At 42.0% G+C, this 20,509-nt stretch overlaps 1 protein-coding gene across 1 annotated transcript in view; it reads right to left on the bottom strand.

The window, feature by feature from the left end:
• The window catches only part of LOC126355692 (mucin-17-like), a 95,074-nt gene extending 91,489 nt beyond the window's left edge, over positions 1-3,585 (bottom strand). The window contains exons 1-2 of the mRNA XM_050006059.1: positions 3,353-3,585; positions 3,119-3,266 (exon numbers count right to left, since the gene is read on the bottom strand). Coding sequence (XP_049862016.1) covers positions 3,119-3,266; positions 3,353-3,585 — 381 coding nt within the window. The remainder of the gene's footprint in view (positions 1-3,118; positions 3,267-3,352) is intronic.
• Between the last annotated feature and the right edge of the window lie 16,924 nt (positions 3,586-20,509).

Here is a 20,509-nt window from a genome sequence, read left to right as displayed (position 1 = left end):
TATGACAATGTACATGTAAATTTCACTGCTGAAGATTTAATTGTTTTGTTAGTTATAACATTCTCGCATATAGAGATGAAGATTTAATAATCACATATTCAATGTCTAAGTGTTAATTATATTGTTGACAGTTGAAAGTAATTAACGTTGCTTGTTATGTATCACTTGAACTCTGAAACCAGTGATAAATTAAATGAAGAATTAAAAAGGGAGAGGTTGTGTTATCAGTTTAGAAAAAATCCCTAATTCTCATTTATATCAGTTTTTGCGTTCTTGTTATGTCACAGCAGAATTTCTAATTAATTTGAGATGATCCACACCTAACATTAGCGCTATTACAGGGCCAAAATTAATAGCTATGTAGAATGCCTGTTTACCACCCTGTGCTTTAGAAGACAGTAAGATACATTATCCACTTGCGCGCGATTACAAAATGGCTTTACCCATCAGCACTTTATACAAAATAAATGACAACCCGTTACAAACGTGATAACGTTACACCATAACGAGAAGTGACATCATCGAAAAGTCATACTTAGAAGTCATATGGAAAAAGAAAATTTAAGATAAAGATTGGAAGTTTTGTTATATGCTATTGCACTAAAACAATAACAAAAATATTTTTTATGGAGCAACTGGTTGCGCTGACATCTCAGTGTGTAAATTAATCCTGGTGAGGTAGCCGCACATTAAAAAAAAATTAGCACTGCGCTTAATCCGATATCACATTCTATTTTTAAGTCGAAAAGAAAAACCCTCAGATTTCCTGAAAAATTTTAAAGAGTACCCATCGTACTTTGCATATCTGTTAAAAAGTAATAAATTCATAAGCAACTATAAAGTGAAAGTTTTTTCGAAACCCTAATACTGATATGGTTACGATTATCTCTATAGTAATATGAGATACCACAACGTATGAGCTATAAAGGGCCAAAATTATTGATAGTTAGTGCAACGTATTAGACATTTGTCGTCACAGCTATCGTACCTGATACATCTTGGCCGGCTTACCGTCACATGAAGGGAGATTAGAGTTTAACATCACGTATACAAAGAGATCGTGCTTGACCGAATACGCTCCCGGTTTGGGGAAAAAAAGGGAAGGTAACTGGCTGTACTCTTTAAACCGCTTGCATAAAAATATGGAAACACAGTGGCGAATGCATAGTTGGACATGACTGCAGATGCCAGCTTGGCCTACATGTTGCGCTGTTGTATTTGACCTTGAACGGCTCCTGTGCAGTGTCCTTAATACGTTGCAAGTGTCGGTCGTGGTCAGATTAATACTTTGTGTAGTTTCGGGTAGTTCAATGATCCATGGAGCATTTTGCAAGGTAGTTCGTAAAGATGTGGAACGAGTCATTTTACTTTCAAATCGCAAATTGATTTGTACATGTAGTTACATTCTGAATTTTTCTTAAAGGAAATGTGTACAGATGTGAGTTAGTAATTCCCTTGTACTACCTTTTGTATTTTTCAATAATAGAAATTCTGCAACAGAATAGAAGTAGTTGTCAAGGAGAAAATTTCTCAATTATGCCGAGGCTGAATGCATACCAACGTGTGCTAAATTTTGATGGTCATATGCTAGGTGCTTTCGCAATCAAGGCAACCATAGTTTCTGTTGTTTCAAGAGGCACCATGTTGAAGGGTCATTCGCATACAAGGAAATTAGAAAAACATATGTATTTAGTCACAGCGCAGACGAAATATAAATATTCAGTGATCTCGAATTACAGTCACTGAAGCAGCTCGTGACGAAAGAGAAAGGCAGCTGTAAAAATAACTGCAGAACTGAATGTCGCAGGCGCGAGCCCTGTCGACATCAAAACAAAAATAGAGGAACACAATAAGCAGGGGAGTTCAGGAAGAGCTGAATTTCAAAATCACTAATCGCTGATTTGGAATCCCTTAAAATGAACATGTGATACCGAAGCCATAACACTTCGAGTGTGGAGCAATGGAAGAATGTTTTTAGGTCGGATGAGTCTTGCTTTTCACTGTTTGCAGCTTCTTCTGGCCAAGTTTGCGTCCTAACAGTGGAACATGGCGGGGGCTGCGTTCTTGCTTGGCCACCACGTCATGGCAGTCTACATACCCAATGGCTTCTCTTCAAGGTTCCATTACCGCCAAGGATTATTTCAGTCTTTTGACTGATCAGGTCCAGCCCATGGTTCAGTGTGCGTCCCTCAATGGTGATGCCATGTTCTAAGAAGACATGGCCCATCTTCACACAGCTCACATCATCCAGAACTGGCTTTGTGAGCAAGAGCATGAATCCTCGCATCTCCCCTGGACGTCACAATGGCAAGAGTGTGTGATCGCTATCGATCTCTATCATCGTTACCTGAAATTCCCACTATCTAGCAGAACCAGTGGTTAGGGAAATAACCGAAAACTTAAGTCAGGATGGTCGGATGTGTATTGGAAACGCAGTCCTCTAGGACACTGGACCATTGAGCTACCACTGAACTACCTTGCTTGGCACTGCAAAAATGTGAAACGTTTATTACGGCGTACCTTTGTGTCACTGATAGAATCGTTTTTATTTGCAGCTGCATATTAAGATATCCTCAGACTTCAAGAACAATATAATAATTCCGATCCCAAAGAAATCAGGTGTTGACATGTGAAAATTACCGAACTAGTTCAACAAGACAGCTGCAAAATACTAACGCCAATTCTATACAGACGAATGTATAAACTGGAAGAGGCCGAAATAGGGGAAGATCAGTCTTGATTCCGTAGAAATACTGGAACCCCTGAGGCAGTACTGACCCTATGACTTATCTTAGAAGATAGATTAAAGAAAGGCAAACCTACTTTTCTAGCATTTGTATACTTAGAGAAAGCTTTTGACAATGTTGACTGGAGTATTCTTTTTCAAATTCTGAAAGTGGTATGGGTAAAATACAGGGAGCGAAAGGCTATTTACAATTTGTACAGAAACCAGATCGCAGTTATAAGAGTCGAGGGGCATGAAATGGAAGCAGTGCTTGGGAAGGTAGTGAGGCAGGGTTGTAGAAATGAGACATTACCATCCAAAGCGCGCAGGAGTCGCGGCAGAGACAGGGAGAAGATGTGTCGCGCGAGGTGTAACGCGGTCGAGACCACGAACCACGTCGACCAGGGTTGAGGGCTCACCAGCCGAGCCCGGGTGCGGCGTCACGACGCGGTAGTGAAATAGGTCGCGCGCGGGCTGGCTCAACGGGGGTTTGACGTGTCTGTCGAGCCACACCTCCGAACGCCAGAGGGAGTCCACAAGCCTGTCATCGTAGCGTCAAAGGACGGCGTGGCGCATGTCATCGAAGCGCAGATTGTCGGCGACCACCTCGACACCAACTGGTGTCACCGGCAGAAGGCGGCGAAGTATGATGTCCCGTCGGTGCGCCGTGCTGTCGGCGCTCTCCGGCCCGCAGCCACCAGCTTACAGTTCGAGACAGTGACCCTGAATTGGACGAGGACTGGGGCGCCCACATCTGCCCGCCAGCACCTACAAGTGGGCTTCCGCAGGCGGGAGTCAAGCACCATAAGCACGCGAGTGCTCGGTGGAACAGCATGGATCTTCGGCCTGTTTGAAAACATGACGTCGATAAGGCCTAAGTACAGGGAGGCCGTGGGCTAGTGAGTCGGTGTTTCTTAGGTTAGTTTTCCCTGACTCCTGGGGCTTCAATATCGGGATCAATACCGTCTTTGTTTTTGTAATTTGTAATTTAATTGTTTCTGTGTAATAATGTATGATATTAGCGGGTACACCACCAGCGGTGACAGGCGCCCCATGTAAGCTCCCCCCCCCCCCCCCCCCCCCCGGCGAGTACGGCGCACTAGCTCTTAAGAGTGTTATTCACATGTTTTTTCTGTGAATAAAGACGGATTCATAGTAAATGAGTTTTTCTCTTTGGGGAGCAAAATAACTAATGGTGGATGAAGTAGAGAGGATATAAAATGTAGACTGGCAATGGCAAGGAAAGCGTTTCAGAAGAAGAGAAATTTGATAACACTGAGTACAGCTTTAAGTGTCAGGAAGTCTTTTCTGAAAGAGTATTTGTATGGAATGTAGCCATGTATGGAAGTGAAACATGGACTATAAATAGTTGGAAATAGAAGAGAATAGAAACTTTTGAAATTTGGTTCTACAGAAGAATGCTGAAGATTAGATGGGTAGATAAGGTAACTCATGAGGAGGTACTGAATAGAATTGGGGAGAAGAGAAATTTGTGGCACAACTTGACTAGAAGAAAGTAGGACGTGTTCTAAGGCATCAAGGTTTCACCAATTTAGTATTGGAGAGCGGTTTAGAGGGTAAAAAACGTAGATGGACACCAAGAGATGAATATACTAAGCAGATTCAGAAGGATGTAGGTTGCAGTAGGTACTGGGAGATGAAGGAGCTTGCACAGGATAGAATAGCAGGGACAGCTGCATCAAACCAGTCTCTGGACTGAGGACCACAACAGCAACAACAAGAGAAACAAAATTAACATCGTTGATTTAGTGCAGGACTTTCACTTACATGGTAAATTTAATAATTTCTTCTCATTTATTCGTTTTAGCTGTAGTATCTGACAGGTAATTTATGGTAGAGTATGGTACGTAACGAATTAAGCCAGGTAAGAGTGCCATGTAAACGAAAAGTGTAAAAGAAAGTAGCTACTGGACAGGAATTTATTCATTCATTGTAACACTATATTCTAGAAACATAAAAACTTCAACATTCTTCAACATCATAATAGTTTGCTTCTCACTTTTTTCTTATTTGCAACTGTACTGGAGCTAGTTCTCTTTTATCTTGCGCTATAGACTTCTGTTTGGTTTCACAGATCCTAAGAAAGTATTTCTTGTTTGAGGTTCATATAATTATATGCTATCATGCGATTTCCTAGACAATAAACGTAAATTAAAAATTAGTTAGGATTACAAACAAAAACGCAAAAGTAGGTAACTGAACCTACATTGTCAAATAAGGAAACTGTTTTATTTGATACAGTATGGTCAAAAGTTATGGATAAGTATTACATTGATCCTTCCAGTTTTTATACTTTTTACGATGACGCAATCGACTGGGTTTTCGGCTAGCAGCAAGAGTTGTCAGCTAGCAGCAAGCAGCTTCAGAAACAGGAACCTGGTCACCAGTGACGTCGATCTTGTTTGGTGCTGAGCTGCCTGGTGATGCAGTCAGTTGGAAGAGAAAGTGGTCTGGCGAGATGCCAACAGCAGACACACTAGTAGCTGGCATGATTAAAGGAAAACCATGCTGGCGGCTCTTCATGGCAGCAACAAGAGGAGAGTACAAGGAGGGGACGCCAACGTCAGAAGGTACGCAGCGGACCGTTGTACCAAGTGGAAAACATACGTACCCTGTGGTGATGGGAAGACTGTTAGGTACAGTGTAAAAGGGGAAGTGGGAATTCTGGACAGAACTGCATGGGTAAGAAATGCTTGGAAAGACAGGTGGGTTACTGGGTGGGAAGTTGACCTGGAGTATGGATTCGGGTGAAGCAGGTATGTTGCTGTCGACTATTTGAGTCGTACTGGTGGTAGCAGTGTTCCTAGGAGTGGGTGGCGTTTGGGAGACGGGAGCTGTCGAGGAAGTCTCAGAGTCAACAGAGAAGGGAGGTGTAGTGACTGTTTTGAGGTCAGTCATGTCTGGCACTTTGGGTTTTTCTTCTGGAGGCACTTCTGGGTCAACTGGAACACCGGGATCATCTAGTCTGTCTGCAGCGACTTTGTCCTCCAAGACTCCAACTTTGGAGGTCTTTGCCTTTGTCACGCAGGGCTTCGATGTGGTCTTAACGTCGAGGATATCAGGCCTGGCCGAGACAGCTGCACAAACTGCGAGCAGGATCGTCTGAAAAAGAATAATAATTTTTTTTCTTCTTGATAGATTGTGTTGAGAAAATCTTATTAACGGTAACTCAATTAACTACAGACATAACCACACACACACACACACACACACACACACACACACACACACACACACAAATAAATTCTTGCTCTGTTGAATCTAGGTACAGATATTGTAATAAGGTACTAAAACTATTTACTGACCCCTTTAACAGCTAGGAAACTAAACACAGGTACATGTCATCTAATTTACCTACGTCATCTAGTTTGATCAAATTAAAAGCACAATAATCCAGAATAACGTGTACAATATTGTGCTTTTCATTTTTAATTACGTCGTTCTACCAATAAACGACAGAAAAATCAGTTAACATACTTCATTTAATGTTTGGTGCTTATCTTCTTAAAGAACTTAAGCTGGTAGAGTGGACATCGTAAGTGGAATATAACTTACACAAATTGATAACCCAGTGTTTTGGTTATTATATTTTGAGAATATAAATGATTAGTTTTGATACAGCCGCTTCCAATAATTATTTTGTTTATTTATAATCTACTTATTGTGTTGACACATTTTCCGATTCCGTAGCGTAGCGGTAGCGTTACTACCTGCCACGCAGGTCGCCCTGGTTCGATTCCCGGCAGGGAATTGGGTGTTGTGTGTCCATCATTTCTATCACATTCACTCGCACGTCGCCGATGTGGCGTCAACTAAATAGGACTTGCAACAGTGTAGCCGAACTCCCCTGAATGGGGCCTCCAGCCCAAAAATGCCATGCGATCATTTCCATTTGTTTCCATTGACACATTTAGATATAAACCATTTTAGATTTTTATAATAGCATAGAAGAGGGAGCTTGCGTGATGTTCCTCTACATTCGGAACTTATGGAAGCAAAAATACTCGTACACTGTGGGTGATGTTAATCGGCAGCGTCACAGCAGTGAAAGTATGTGGACCCTGCACAGTTGATTGAATTTAATGAATAGAGAAAGAGGAGAGCCAGTTTATATCCGAATGATGACAGTAGTTGTATCTTTGGGAAATCCAGTAGAAGAGAGTAGTGTAGAAGCATACATTTCAGCGTAAATCTCCTGATGTCAAAATGCTAAATCCGAAGAAAACATGGACACCTTCATTATCTTCCTCTTGTTAGACGATCAGCACGGATATTTCTTGAGAAAATGGTCATATTCGAATCAGTTATGGAAATAATTATGAGCATGGGAGAAATTAGAATTACATCGATACTTGATGCATTGGGTTGGACGTTATTTCGTAGCGATTTTCCATAAGTTTCCTAAACATAACAGAAAAACATAGCAATAACGTATTCATCAGTAATATATTCTCCTCCACTGTATACAACAGTATGTGAACGTTGGGTTAACTTTTCAATTCCGTGACTGTAGGAGTCAGTTGTACTTGAGATGAAGAACTCGTAGAGCTATGTGCGGAGCGCATTTTCATCCGGAAAGGAAGTACCTTGAAGGTTGTTCGATAGACAGCGGCAAAGGTGAAAATACGAGGGTGAAGATCAGGTGAATTATGTAGGTGTGGAATGACTTCCCAATGCAACTCCTGTACAGTATTTGTTGTTAGTGTGGCTCAATACGGGATGGTGTTATCGTGGAGTAGCTTCACTTCACACAGTCGCTGTTCTTGGACAGCGTCTGCAGTTAAGTCTCAATTGTTGACAGCGAATGTCAGCAGTGATGCTTACACCTTGGGGAAGCAATTCGTAGTACATCACACCGTTACTGTTCACTAGATCATAACTTTATCTTTTGTGCAAGCGCCCAGGTCCTTGTACGGTGATATGCAGCTTAGTTTGGACTCTAGCTTTCCTTTATTTTCTTTATGTTAGCGTAAATAAACTATTTGTCGTCACCAGTAACGATACCGTGTAGGAATGGTCGGTGTTGTGCACGAGCCAATTGATGACGAGAACAGAGACCACATAAGGCCATTTGCTCCTTTTTTTTTTTTTGGTTTAGAGCATACGGTACCAAACATCTGGTTTTCGAACCTTCCGCATTTCAAGCAAATATCGTACCATGGGGGAATCAGCACAGTTTATCAGATTTACTAGGTGCCAAGTACATAGACGGGAACCGCTGTGCATTAATACTTTTAAACCATGTTCATCAAACCCCTAAGGTCTTCCTGAATCTGGAGACTCATTAATGGCAAAACGATCATTATTAAAACGAGAAAATCATTTTTTGTCGTTCTCTGTTCAATGGCATTATCCCCATATACATCGCAAATGTTTGTGCCTACTTCCGCCTCTACCGCCCCTCAATTTAAGTCAAACGTAAGATTACGTCGGAAATGCTCAGATTTCTCTATTTGGCACTCCATGTTCTAGCGTCCACAGCTGCACTCACTATCTCCATATAACAAAATGACAATATGTAAACTGAAAAGGCAACAGCGAACCACAAATAAAATACTACAATTAATCAATAAACCCATAGCACCCGAAATACCGACGTGCGTAACAAAAACCGTACGAATGTGCACCACCGCAATGAAATGGGAATGTGAATGATTGATGTAGCAAAATCCAAAGGCAACGATTATACAGCCGAAGTTCAAATAGTCCGTTTAAATGAAGGCACTCACCAGGGTCTTCATGTCTGCAGACGGAGACTACCGGCGCTGCTCTGTGCCGCTAATCCGACGGCTTAAATAGCCATGGATGCGGGTGACCTGCTGCCGGGTTCATTATCTCTCAAGCTCCGGTGTCTGTTTATCACGCTCACAGCCATATCTCAGCTGTGAGCAGTTTTGCACTTGCGCTGAGAGTAATCTACGTTGCTCCACGTTCGTATCACAGGTATCTCCACGAGTAAGTGATATGCATCCGCCTACAGACGTTTCATCCACCTGTTCACTTCTTCAAGTAATTCTTTCTGTCTCATTCTCTCTCCTCTCTCTGGATCTTGACTGCGTTGAGAAACACAAGGAATAAACAGAGAAAGTCGTTTGTGTTTCTTCGTAGATCCTAACCCTTCCTTTATTTTTTGCCCCATTTGTACGCAAATGACGTTTATCTGTTTCGTAAGGAAGTATTTCCCCTCTTAACATTCGTTTTGCTGTAGAACAGAGCAAGAAAGGTGGCATTAGCTACACAACTCAAAAAAATGGTTCAAAAATGGTTCAAATGGCTCTGAGCACTATGGGATTTAACATCTGTGGTCATCAGTCCCTTAGAACTTAGAACTACTTAAACCTAACTAACCTAAGGACATCACATACAGCCATGCCCGAGGCAGGATTCGAACCTGCGACCGTAGCGGTAACGCGGTTCCAGACTGAAGCACCTAGAACCGCACGGCCACAGCGGCTAAAACAACTCTTCTACCACGAAATTATTTCACATTTTCACCTACACTATCCTAACTGATAAAATTTGGAAATTTGTGGTAAGGGCTTATGGGATCAAAGAGTTGAGTTCATCAGTTCCTAAGTTTACACACTGCTTAATCTAACTTAAACTAACTTACGCCAAGGACGACACACACGTACATGCCTGAGGAGGACTCGAACCTCCGACGGGGGGAGCCGCGGTGACCGTGACAAGACGCCACAGACCCCGCTGCTACCCCGCGAGGCCCCTAACTGATAAAATTACTGTTAAATTAAAATGGAAGAATGACGGAATGTGGTCTTGAGTTGACCCTACATTTTCAACCAGTATCAAATCGTAAAACATGTATTCGTTCATGCAGTATTATACCAACGAAAACGCACAAATCAATAAAAATATATGTCATCAAAATTCAGTTCCGTATGTATCTATTCTTTTGTTGCGTTGTAAATGACTACACAGCGACTTACTACTCCAAACTTTCTCCACTTAGCCTCATGCGTTTGTCAGACAGCATGTTTCGGTTCAAACGAAATGAGCTTTTTACTTCGAGAGAAGTGACAGTGTGTAGTTCACTGAGGAAATGTCGGACAAAGACAAACTGAAATTGTTTGACATGTTCGACACTACACATTTCTTTCACAAATTCATAAACTCAAAATGGGGATTTGCACAGATAACTTCGTTCGTCTCATCTTTTTCTGCAACTCTCGCTTCTCCATAAGGTGACTACAGAGGTATTTCAACCCCTTCAATAATTGTCAGAGATTCCAAGAGGTACCTGTGGCTTCCAGCTTCATTATTGTCGCTGGAAAACGAAGAAAATGTGACTTGTTGTAGATCAGGTCTTGCTACATATGCATTTTCTATCACGCTACTTCTGTGTCTTTAACGAAAGTTATGTTCTACATCTACATTTACATCCACATTCCGCAAGCCAACTGACGGTGTCTGGCGGAGGGTACTTTGAGTGCCTCTATCGGTTCTCCCTTCTATTCCAGTCTCGTATTGTTCGTGGATAGAAAGATTGTCTAATCTCTCTGATTTTATCCTCATGGTCTCTTCGCGAGATATACGTAGGAGGGAGCAATATACTGCTTCACTCCTCGGTGAAGGTATGTTCTCGAAACTTCAACAAAAGTCCGTACCAAGCTGCTGAGCGTCTCTCTTGCATAGTCTTCCACTAGAGTTTATCTGTCATCTCCGTAACGCCTTCACGATTACTAAATGATCCTGTAACGAAGCGCGCTGCTCTCCGTTGGATCTTCTCTATTTCTTCTATGAATCCTATCTGGTACGGATCCCACACCGATGAGCAGTATTCAAGCGGTAGGTGAACAAGTGAACTGTAACCTACTTCTTTTGTTTTCTAACTGCATTTCCTTAGGATTCTTCAAATGAATCTCAGTCTGGCATCTTCTTTATCGAAATTAATTTTATATGGTCATTCCATTTTAAATCACTCATAATATCTCTCCCAGATAATTTATGGAGTTAACTGCTTCCAGTTGCTGACCTGCTATATTGTAGCTAAATGATAAAGAATCTTTCTTTCTATGTATTCGCAGCACATTACACTTGTCTACATTGACATTCAGTTGCCATTCCCTACACCATGCGTCAATTCGTTGCACATCCTTCTGCATTTCAGTACAATTTTCCATTGTTAAAACTTGTCGATATACTACAACATCATCCGCTAAAAGCCTCAGTGAACTTCCGATGTTTTTCACAAGGTCATTTATATATATTGTGAATAGCAACGGTCCTACGACACTCCCCTGCGACACACCTGAAATCACTCTTACTTCGGAAGACTTCTCTCCATTGAGAATGACATGCTCCGTTCTGTTACCTAGGAAATCTTCAATACAATCACACACTAGGTCTGTTAATCCATATACTCTCACTTTGTTCATTGAACGACAGTGGGGAACTGTATCGAACGCCTTGCAGAAGTCAAGAAACACGGGATCTAACTGGGAACCCGTGTCTAAGGCCCTCTGAGTCTCGTGGACGAATAGCGCGAGCTGGGTTTCACACGATCGTCTTTTTCGAAACCCATGCTGATTCCTATAGAGTAGATTTCTAGTCTCCAGAAAAGTCATTATACTCGAACATAATACGTGTTCCAAAATCTACAACTGATCGACGTTAGAGATATAAGTCTCTAGTTCTGCACATCTGTTCGACGTCCCTTCTTTAAAATGGGGGTGACCTGTGCCCTTCTCCAATCTTTTGGAACGCTACGCTCTTCTAGAGACCTACGGTACATCGGTGCAAGAAGGGGGGCAAGTTCGTTCACGTACTCTGTGTAAAATCGAACTGGTATCCCATCAGGTCCAGCGGCCTTTCCTCTTTTGACCGATTTTAACTGTTTTTCTGTCCCTCTGTCATCTATTTCGATATCTACCATTTTGTCATCTGTGCGACAATCTAGAGAAGGAACTTCAGTGCTGTCTTCCTCTGTGAAACAGCTTTGGAAAAAGACAATTAGTATTTCAGCCTTTAGTCTGTCATCCACTGTTTCAGTACCATTTTGGTCTCTGGACATTTTGTTGGATCCACCTACTGCTTTGACATAAGACCAAAGTTTCTTAGGATTTTCTGCCCAGTCAGAACATAGAACTTTACTTTCGAATTCATTGAACGCCTCTCGCATATCCCTCCTCACACTACATTTCGCTTTGCGCAATTTTTGTTTGTCTGCGAGGCTTTGGCTATGTTTATGTTTGCTGTGACGTTTCCTTTTCTTCCGCAGCAGTTTTCTAACTCGGTTTGCGACGGGTCAGGCTCTTATCGCGCAGTTTCCTTTCCCTGAAAGAAAATCCACCTACCTCGTTTCTTAGGTAGTTGCTGCACTCGCCTCTCCTGATAGCAGCTACTGGAAAAATTGCAGAAAAGCAGTGTTGAAGAAACTGCAATTTAATAGCCGCTCACCGGAGGCCGCGATACATGTTTGCTGAAATACAATCTATGAGCAATCTTCCTAAATAAATTGAGTTATTGGAATGGTAGTAATTGTTTACTCAAACGAGAACGCGAAGTTGGTAATTCTATTTAAGCTCTTTATTGTCTTTAAGCCTGATCATCAGCCCGCTAATCTACGTTTGAAGAAAGTTCAGTTCACAATTCTATCCACACTCAAACCCCGCCAGAATTAGCTTTCAAAGTTACGGAATTTACTTAACTGCAACACAGACGATTTTCTAACATACACGTTTGCAGTCGATGTTCAATAATAGTTCGTTTTTTAACGTTAATGCTCGCCATAAGCACTTAGTAAAAGTTTACGAAGTACCGCCACGCTTTTAATTATTAAAGTTACTCGCGTCTTTCGCGGAACGAAAAGTCACAACTCGCTCAAACTCACACTACGCGTTACTGGACTCTTCCAGTCTCAAATCGCACAGTACCGAACCGATGAAGCCGTTTTATGACTTCATTTTACACATTATTCGCGAGGACACATCAAGCATGTCTCTTCTCGATCACAGTTCCTTCGCGACTCCTCCTCCACTCGCGACTCCCTCTCCTAGTCTGCTAACCGTCCTCGCATCTCATTGGCTCACACATCACACAGCCAATCAGAATTAACTCTTTGGGTGCGCCTCGCGCCAAAATCTAGCACGCACCAGTCATGACTTCTGAATCATTTACGTCATGATTTCTTGTTACACAAAATTTACTGTATAATTTAACAAACCGAAAGGAAAACTAGACTTTACTTTATTTCCAGAAATTATTTAAATACTCGCGAACGTTCTGGCTGCTTGTACAATACCATACACTCTTGGACATCCAACATTCACTAAGATGGGGAACCACTGGCGACTCTGTTCCCACGGTTACATCGTCTGAACACTTGCGAGTTCCAACCTAGATTTTATACACTTGCAAAGAATGGCGAATGTCCCTCTTTCATTCACTCAGGCACACTCATTCACTCTCACCTACTCATATACAATAACTGTTCACAAAAATTCAAAACATTTATGGTTTTAACAAAGTTATAGGTGAATTTCTAAAAGTAAAATTCTCAAAATAAATACAAAAGCACGGAAGGTGATTTTGTTTCATAGTTGGATGGTCACTGAAGGTGATCTATACATAATGGTATTTATTTAGACTCGAAAATTGTAGAAATTTGCGTTTTCTGTAAGATTTTTCTAATTTCCAAAATATGCAGGTTTCAAAGCTCAAATTTGGATGACTTATTTTTATTCATAACAGAAACTAGTATATTAACTTTTAATTTCCTCAGGTTCCTCAGTTAGAAGTTATTAAAGATGAAAGTTCCACGTTATACACGCGGCTAGTTAGCGCACAGGTCTTACATTCTCACGGTACAGACATGCCATATGGTCGTGACGTCAGACGAACGGACACCGGTAATCTGCCCGCTACAGCACATATGCTAATCTGATGGCTACTTTACAGTCTGTCTACATTTCACAGTAAATATTTGATAGAAAACTGTGCGCTCGCACTAGTTGCGACGCCACAGGTTGTTGAACCACAGTGACTCTTTTCCATCTGTTACGATCTTGCTTCGCACATAATCATCTAATGCATATTGTACGATGGTTTTGAACTTTGTCCACTGATCCTCAACACAATTTGTACTTGAGACAAAACTTTTGTGTTGAGCCGTCAAGTACTCTGAAATTCAATTTTTGTCACTTTTGCTAAACAGAAAACTCTTCCTACCTTTTTTAATATTTCTACTTACGACTGAAATCATCGACGCAGTAACCACTTTATGGTCACTGATTAACTGTTCTGCGTTAACTGTATCAATAGCTCGGGTCTGTTTTCACCAGAAGGTCAGTTCTCTGTATAATTGCTCAAGGTAGTTTTAAGATAATGCACTTAAAAAATTACACAGGATTCTTTGTCCCTGCCACTCGTTATAAACGTTTAAGTCTCCCAGTCTATATCCGGCCAATTAAAATCTCCACGCAGAATTATAACATGGTTTGGAAACCTACTCGAAATATTTTCCAAATTTTCCCTACAAAGTGTATACGACCCAAAACGGAGTAAAAAAGGCTCGGGGGCAGAAATTAAGGCTTCTCAATTGCATGAAGCAAAGAGATATTCACTTTAACAAATTTTTCCGGAATTTACGATCTCTTTCCGGCTTAATTTCATCAGAATTATCATAGCAAATGATGGCAGCACTTAAATAAATACCCCTTCATGATGAAATAGGTTGTGGGGGCCAAGCTACATCTGGCATCATATCTCTAAATGCGGAAAAATGGACAGGTGCTTTCAAGAGTAACTTCAATAGGAGGAAAAGTCAGCATATTAATATTTTGGGTGTCCACTTACCTTACGATATCACCTTTTTCACATTGTCATATTGTAGCTGAACTGTTTCAGCTACACGATATAGCACATGTGTTAGATATGTACCGTGATTTAGGTTAGGTTAAAATTTTTGCACTGAATTTTCGGACTTCATCATGTGCGAAGAAGGATCGCTTAACAATAATTCACTCCTGGAAATTGAAATAAGAACACCGTGAATTCATTGTCCCAGTAAGGGGAAACTTTATTGACACATTCCTGGGGTCAGATACATCACATGATCACACTGACAGAACCACAGGCTCATAGACACAGGCAACAGAGCATGCACAATGTCGGCACTAGTACCATGTACATCCCTCTTCCGCAGCAATGCAGGCTGCTATTCACCCATGTAGACGATCGTAGAGATGCTGGATGTAGTCCTGTGGAACGGCTCGCCATGCCATTTCCACCTGGCGCCTCAGTTGGACCAGCGTTCGTGCTGGACGTGCAGACCGCGTGAGACGACGCTTCATCCAGTCCCGAACATGCTCAATGGGGGACAGATCCGGAGATCTTGCTGGCCATGGTAGTTGACTTACACCTTCTAGAGCACGTTGGGTGGCACGGGATACATGCGGACGTGCATTGTCCTGTTGGAACAGCAAGTTCCCTTGCCGGTCTAGGAATGGTAGAACGATGGGTTCGATGACGGTTTGGATGTACCGTGCACTATTCAGTGTCCCCTCGACGATCACCAGAGGTGTACGGCCAGTGTAGGAGATCGCTCCCCACACCATGATGCCGGGTGTTGGCCCTGTGTGCCTCGGTCGTATGCAGTCCTGATTGTGGCGCTTACCTGCACGGCGCCAAACACGCATACGACCATCATTGGCACCAAGGCAGAAGCGACTCTCATCGCTGAAGACGACACGTCTCCATTCGTCCCTCCATTCAAGCCTGTCGCGACACCACTGGAGGTGGGCTGCACGATGTTGGGGCGTGAGCGGAAGATGGCCTAACGGTGTTCGGGACCGTAGCCCAGCTTCATGGAGACGGTTGCGAATTGTCCTCGCCGATACCCCAGTAGCAACAGTGTCCCTAATTTGGTGGGAAGTGGCGGTGCGGTCCCCTACGGCACTGCGTAGGATCCTACGGTCTTGGCGTGCATCCGTGCGTCGCTGCGGTCCGGTCCCAGGTCGACGGGCACGTACACATTCCGCCGACCACTGGCAACAACATCGATGTACTGTGGAGACCTCACGCCCCACGTGTTGAGCAATTCGGCGGTACGTCCACCCGGCCTCCCGCATGCCCACTATACGCCCTCGCTCAAAGTCCGTCAACTGCACATACGGTTCACGTCCACGCTGTCGCGGCATGCTACCAGTGTTAAAGACAGCGGTGGAGCTCCGTATGCCACTGCAAACTGGCTGGCACTGACGGCGGCGGTGCACAAATGCTGTGCAGCTAGCGCCATTCGACGGCCAACATCGCGGTTCCTGGTGTGTCCGCTGTGCCGTGCGTGTGATCATTGCTTGTACAGCCCTCTCGCAGTGTCCGGAGCAAGTATGGTGGGTCTGACACACCGGTGTCAATGTGTTCTTCTTCCATTTCCAGGAGTGTATATAACTGCCACGTCCCTTTCTATTAAGAAAAATAATTGTGCAGTAGAAGAATATGTGGTGTGGGCCTGAATATCTTCATTAATTTGAGTACGATTTTGATTCTGAAGTATAGTAACTACGCATTTTATTCTCGTTTGTCGCATATGTGTAGGCTCATTAAAGAAAGGAAGGGAGATTAGAGTTTAACATCCCTTTCCCAGTGAGACCATTACTAACCGAACAAGCACACGCTTTGGAGAAAATAAGTGGAGGTATATTAACTATACGAATTAAAAGATATGTTTCGAGCATTCGCCTTAAGTGATTTAGGAGAAACTGAAAACTTAAATCAGCTGGATGGGATGGCTATTGGGAGCCCTGTAATATAGAATACAACTACACAGTCCTGCCACAGAATCATCTCGCTCGGTACGGTAGAAAGAAAACTTTTGATTTTCTAAATGAGATGCTCATTCCAGCACTTAATAGCTCTTTGTGTCCCTGAAGGTACCGCAGTGTTTTGATTTGCAACTCCGTATTGAGATTTATCGTTGATTACGTAGAGCAACGTTGTTCATACGCTATCTCCAATGTTTTCTTCTCGCTTTTAACTTGGCTCTTATTTTATTTGCGAAATCTGCAGATATTGCATCGTAAAAAAATTTTAGATAACGAACTGAAACAATATGAATGCGCTATGTACATAGAAATGTGAAAAAGAGAAACAATATCCAAAATTTAACCCACCTCGTGTGTTTGTGGGTTCTAATTCCTTCACTGCTATATAGTATTATAGGCAAAAAAACAGTCAACATTATAAGATTATTGCTTCTATCTATACTGTTTGAAGTAGTTCTATATCCCTTGCTCTTTCGTTGTAACCTCTTATTTACTAACTTCAGTTTCCAGTCAATTTTGTCTTGTTTGAAATTCACATAATTACTTGTTACAATGTGAGTAATTTACTCTTAAGTAAATCACAAGTTAAAATCTGGACATACAAAGGTTTATAAAGATACAAGTGATTCAAACTCCAGAGTTAAATAAAGAAAACATGTTATTCAGAACAATAGGATCGATGAAGTGAAGTAGTTCAGTGTTTCTTTCACTTCTTTCAGATTCTTGGGTAACGCGCGAACCGACTTCCAATATAAACTAGCAGCAAGCAGCTCCAGGAATACGAATAGGAACACCAAAAAAATGTCTGTCTTCATTGGTGAAGAGCCAGCTGGTGCTGCACATGGTTGGGAGACGAGATGCTCAGCTGAAATGCCAACAGTGGGCAGACTAACAACTGGGCTTATCAATGGGAAACCGAACTGCGTGCTCTTGATGACAGAACTGTCAGGAAGGAATGTGGAGGGAACGCCAGCATTGGAAGGGAAACAACGTGCTGTTGTACCGAATGAAAAACATATTACCCAGTGCAGACGGGATGACTACTAGGTACGGTGTAGGGCGGGAAGTGAGAAACCTTGACAGGACTGAATGGGTGATAAATGCTCGGCAAGACGAGTTTGTTGTTAGATGGGAGGTTGAAGTGGTGTACGGAGAAAGGTGAAGCCGTTGTGGGGCTGTCTGGTGTGGAAATGGTGGTGGGTGGCGTTTGGGTAACAGGAGCTGGGGAAGAAGCCTCAGAGCTAACAGGGAAGGGACTCATATTTTCTGTTGTGGAGTCAACCACGTCTTGCACTTTGGGTTTTCCTGGTAGAGACATTTCTGAATCAACCGGAACTCTCGGCTTATTCAGTGCGTTTGCACCAAGTTTGTCCTCCAAGGGTGTAACTCCGGATGTCTTGGCCTTTATCACGCAAGGCCACGATGTAGGCACAACATGAAGAATGTCGGGTCTGTCGGCAACAACCGCGCACACTGCGAACAGCATCATCTGTAGAAAACAAAGAAAACTGTGTTTAGCTATTTCACAAATTACGTTAGACAAAACTTTAATACAGATTTCAGAATTCATAGAATGTATGCAAGCTATCGTAAAACACACACACACACACACACACACACACACACACACACACACACACACACACACACATACTATTAAATATGCACTTACCTATTAAACTTAAAATAGATGCTGTGAAAAGGATCCAAAGGTTTCCTTCTGACAGCTTTATGACGTATGAAAGGGCTATGTTTTTAAGGTTCAATCGGTTGCTAAATGCAAGAAAAGAAATAAAAAATAAAAACAGTGAGAACTGAAAAACTTTTTGTTTGCAAGATTTAGCTACACCCTCCAGCTACTTCTCTACAGTCTTTGCTCCTGCTTAGACATTTGTTGTAGAGTCCTTCCAACTTTCCAGTATCCTTCGTCATGCAAGCTAGCCGCCTCCGCTTTGTGTCAATTCTCTACCCTGATCTGCAGCTTGTTCCCTGTGTTAAAATTGTGTCCTCGTAGTCTGCGGTTCATGTGAGCAAAGAGATGAAAATGAGAAGGACCAAAGTCTGGGCTCTGTGACGGGCGATCGAACACTTCCCATTGAAAAGCCAGAGGAGCGTTTTTGTTGAAGTTGCAGCGAGCGATGGACTCTTGTCGTGATGAAGGATAATGCCTGACGATAACATCCTTCTGGGCGTGTTCTGAGTTGGCCTTCAAAGCCTAGTTTCCCGAACAGCCTGACCCACTCGCTGAACAAGGTCATCTGATGATAGCCACTTCCTTCCGTGCCCGTCTGTACGTCCTTCTTCAAAGTCCCTGCATCATTGGCGCACTTTTCTGTCAAACATGAGAGTTACGTAGTGTAGGCTGCACGAAATGAACCCCTCTGTATAAAGAAAATCAGTGACAGCATGCACTTAACACCTGGGGGAAGACTTCATTGTTCTAGGCGTCTTTACGTGCCCACTGAGCTCTCATAATTCAAAATGCGGCTGAAGCGATTGACGGGCATACTACAGACATAGAGTAACATATATGCCAAAGCTTCACTGGATTTTCACTGTGGTTTTAATTTTGCAACCGATCGGACCCTAAAAAGAAGTAGCACTTTGCATTTTATATACATCAGCTACTTCAATTAATGTTAATACTCTGAATGAATTTGTTTTCTTAACATACTTTAAATGATTACAGTGTGCATAATAAATGGATTAGAGTTTCCTTGAAACAATAATTTAGTTTTTCATTTTATACAACATGACAATCGTTCCGGCTAATTGGGATGCAATCCCATCCAATGCGTTACAGTCTACACATGATACTGACACCGAAACGTCGCTAGTCAATACACAATAGCATTTTATTGCAGTAAGCTACTTGGAAGTACGCGGTCGTTGCTTTGGAACCGTTGGCGGTGGCAATACACAGCCGCTGGTATCATAACGTGACTCACTCGCATCTGTCGCTAGCCTAGCCATGGGAAGCGCAACTTGCGTTAGTTCGAGGTTCAGAACATTCAAGCCCCTAAGAATCTAAATAAACTAATCTAAATAAACTTTATTAAATATTATTCAGTTTAGTTAAAAGTCAATATGCTAACCTTTGTTACTAAAAAGAAGATCGTGTAAAAATCTCAGCTTTATAGCTGGCATACTTTCAGAGTTAGAGAAAATTACCTAAAATATCCCAAACCAACACTTGTAAGTATAAAGTCAGATAGGATTCATAACAGATTGTCTTAGTATCATGTGTAATCATTACTGAAGCTCACAGCAAGTTAGGTCAATTTGTTTAGAGTTTCATACTTAAAATCGTTAACTATTTGTCATTTTTGTAGTATGAAATTCACTGAAGAGCAGTATTTATTTAATGTGTTGCTGTGTGAGTAAATGAGAATCAGTGAGAATGTGTATGTGGGGCAAACGAAAAAATTCAATAATATCTCATGTTACACCATTACGTAACTGTGTCGTGGGAAAGTTGTGTTTTACCTACATTGCTGATGACGTATGTCTAAGTGTACTTGCTTTTGTAAGGAGGCAGCCAGAATAGTCATTTGCAGAGTAATGCGTATCTAAAGTTATTTAAAGTTTAGTTTTCCTTTCGTTTGGTTTTGTTAAACACTATATAAATATTTGCATATTGAAATGACATAAATGCAACTGGGAATAGTGATTGGCGTAGGACTGTTTTGGACTCGAGACTAATCTCGAAGGATAGTTCTGTTGGCTGGTCATTTTTATCAACCAATCAGAGTTGAGCAGCTCCCGCGCATTGCTAAGTACCGGGTGATCAAACAGTCAGTATACATTGGAAAACTGAATAAATCACGGAATATTGTAGATAGAGAGGAACAAATTGACACACATGTTTGGAATGCCATGAGGTTTTATTAGAACCAACAAAAAAAAGATAAAAAAATGTCCGACAGATGGCGCTTCATCTGACCAGAATAGCAATAATTAGCATAACAAAGTAAGACAAAGC

This window comes from Schistocerca gregaria, chromosome 3 (assembly GCF_023897955.1).
Source record: "Schistocerca gregaria isolate iqSchGreg1 chromosome 3, iqSchGreg1.2, whole genome shotgun sequence".
Taxonomy (NCBI): domain Eukaryota; kingdom Metazoa; phylum Arthropoda; class Insecta; order Orthoptera; family Acrididae; genus Schistocerca; species Schistocerca gregaria.
This window is presented reverse-complemented; position numbering and strand designations above follow the sequence as displayed.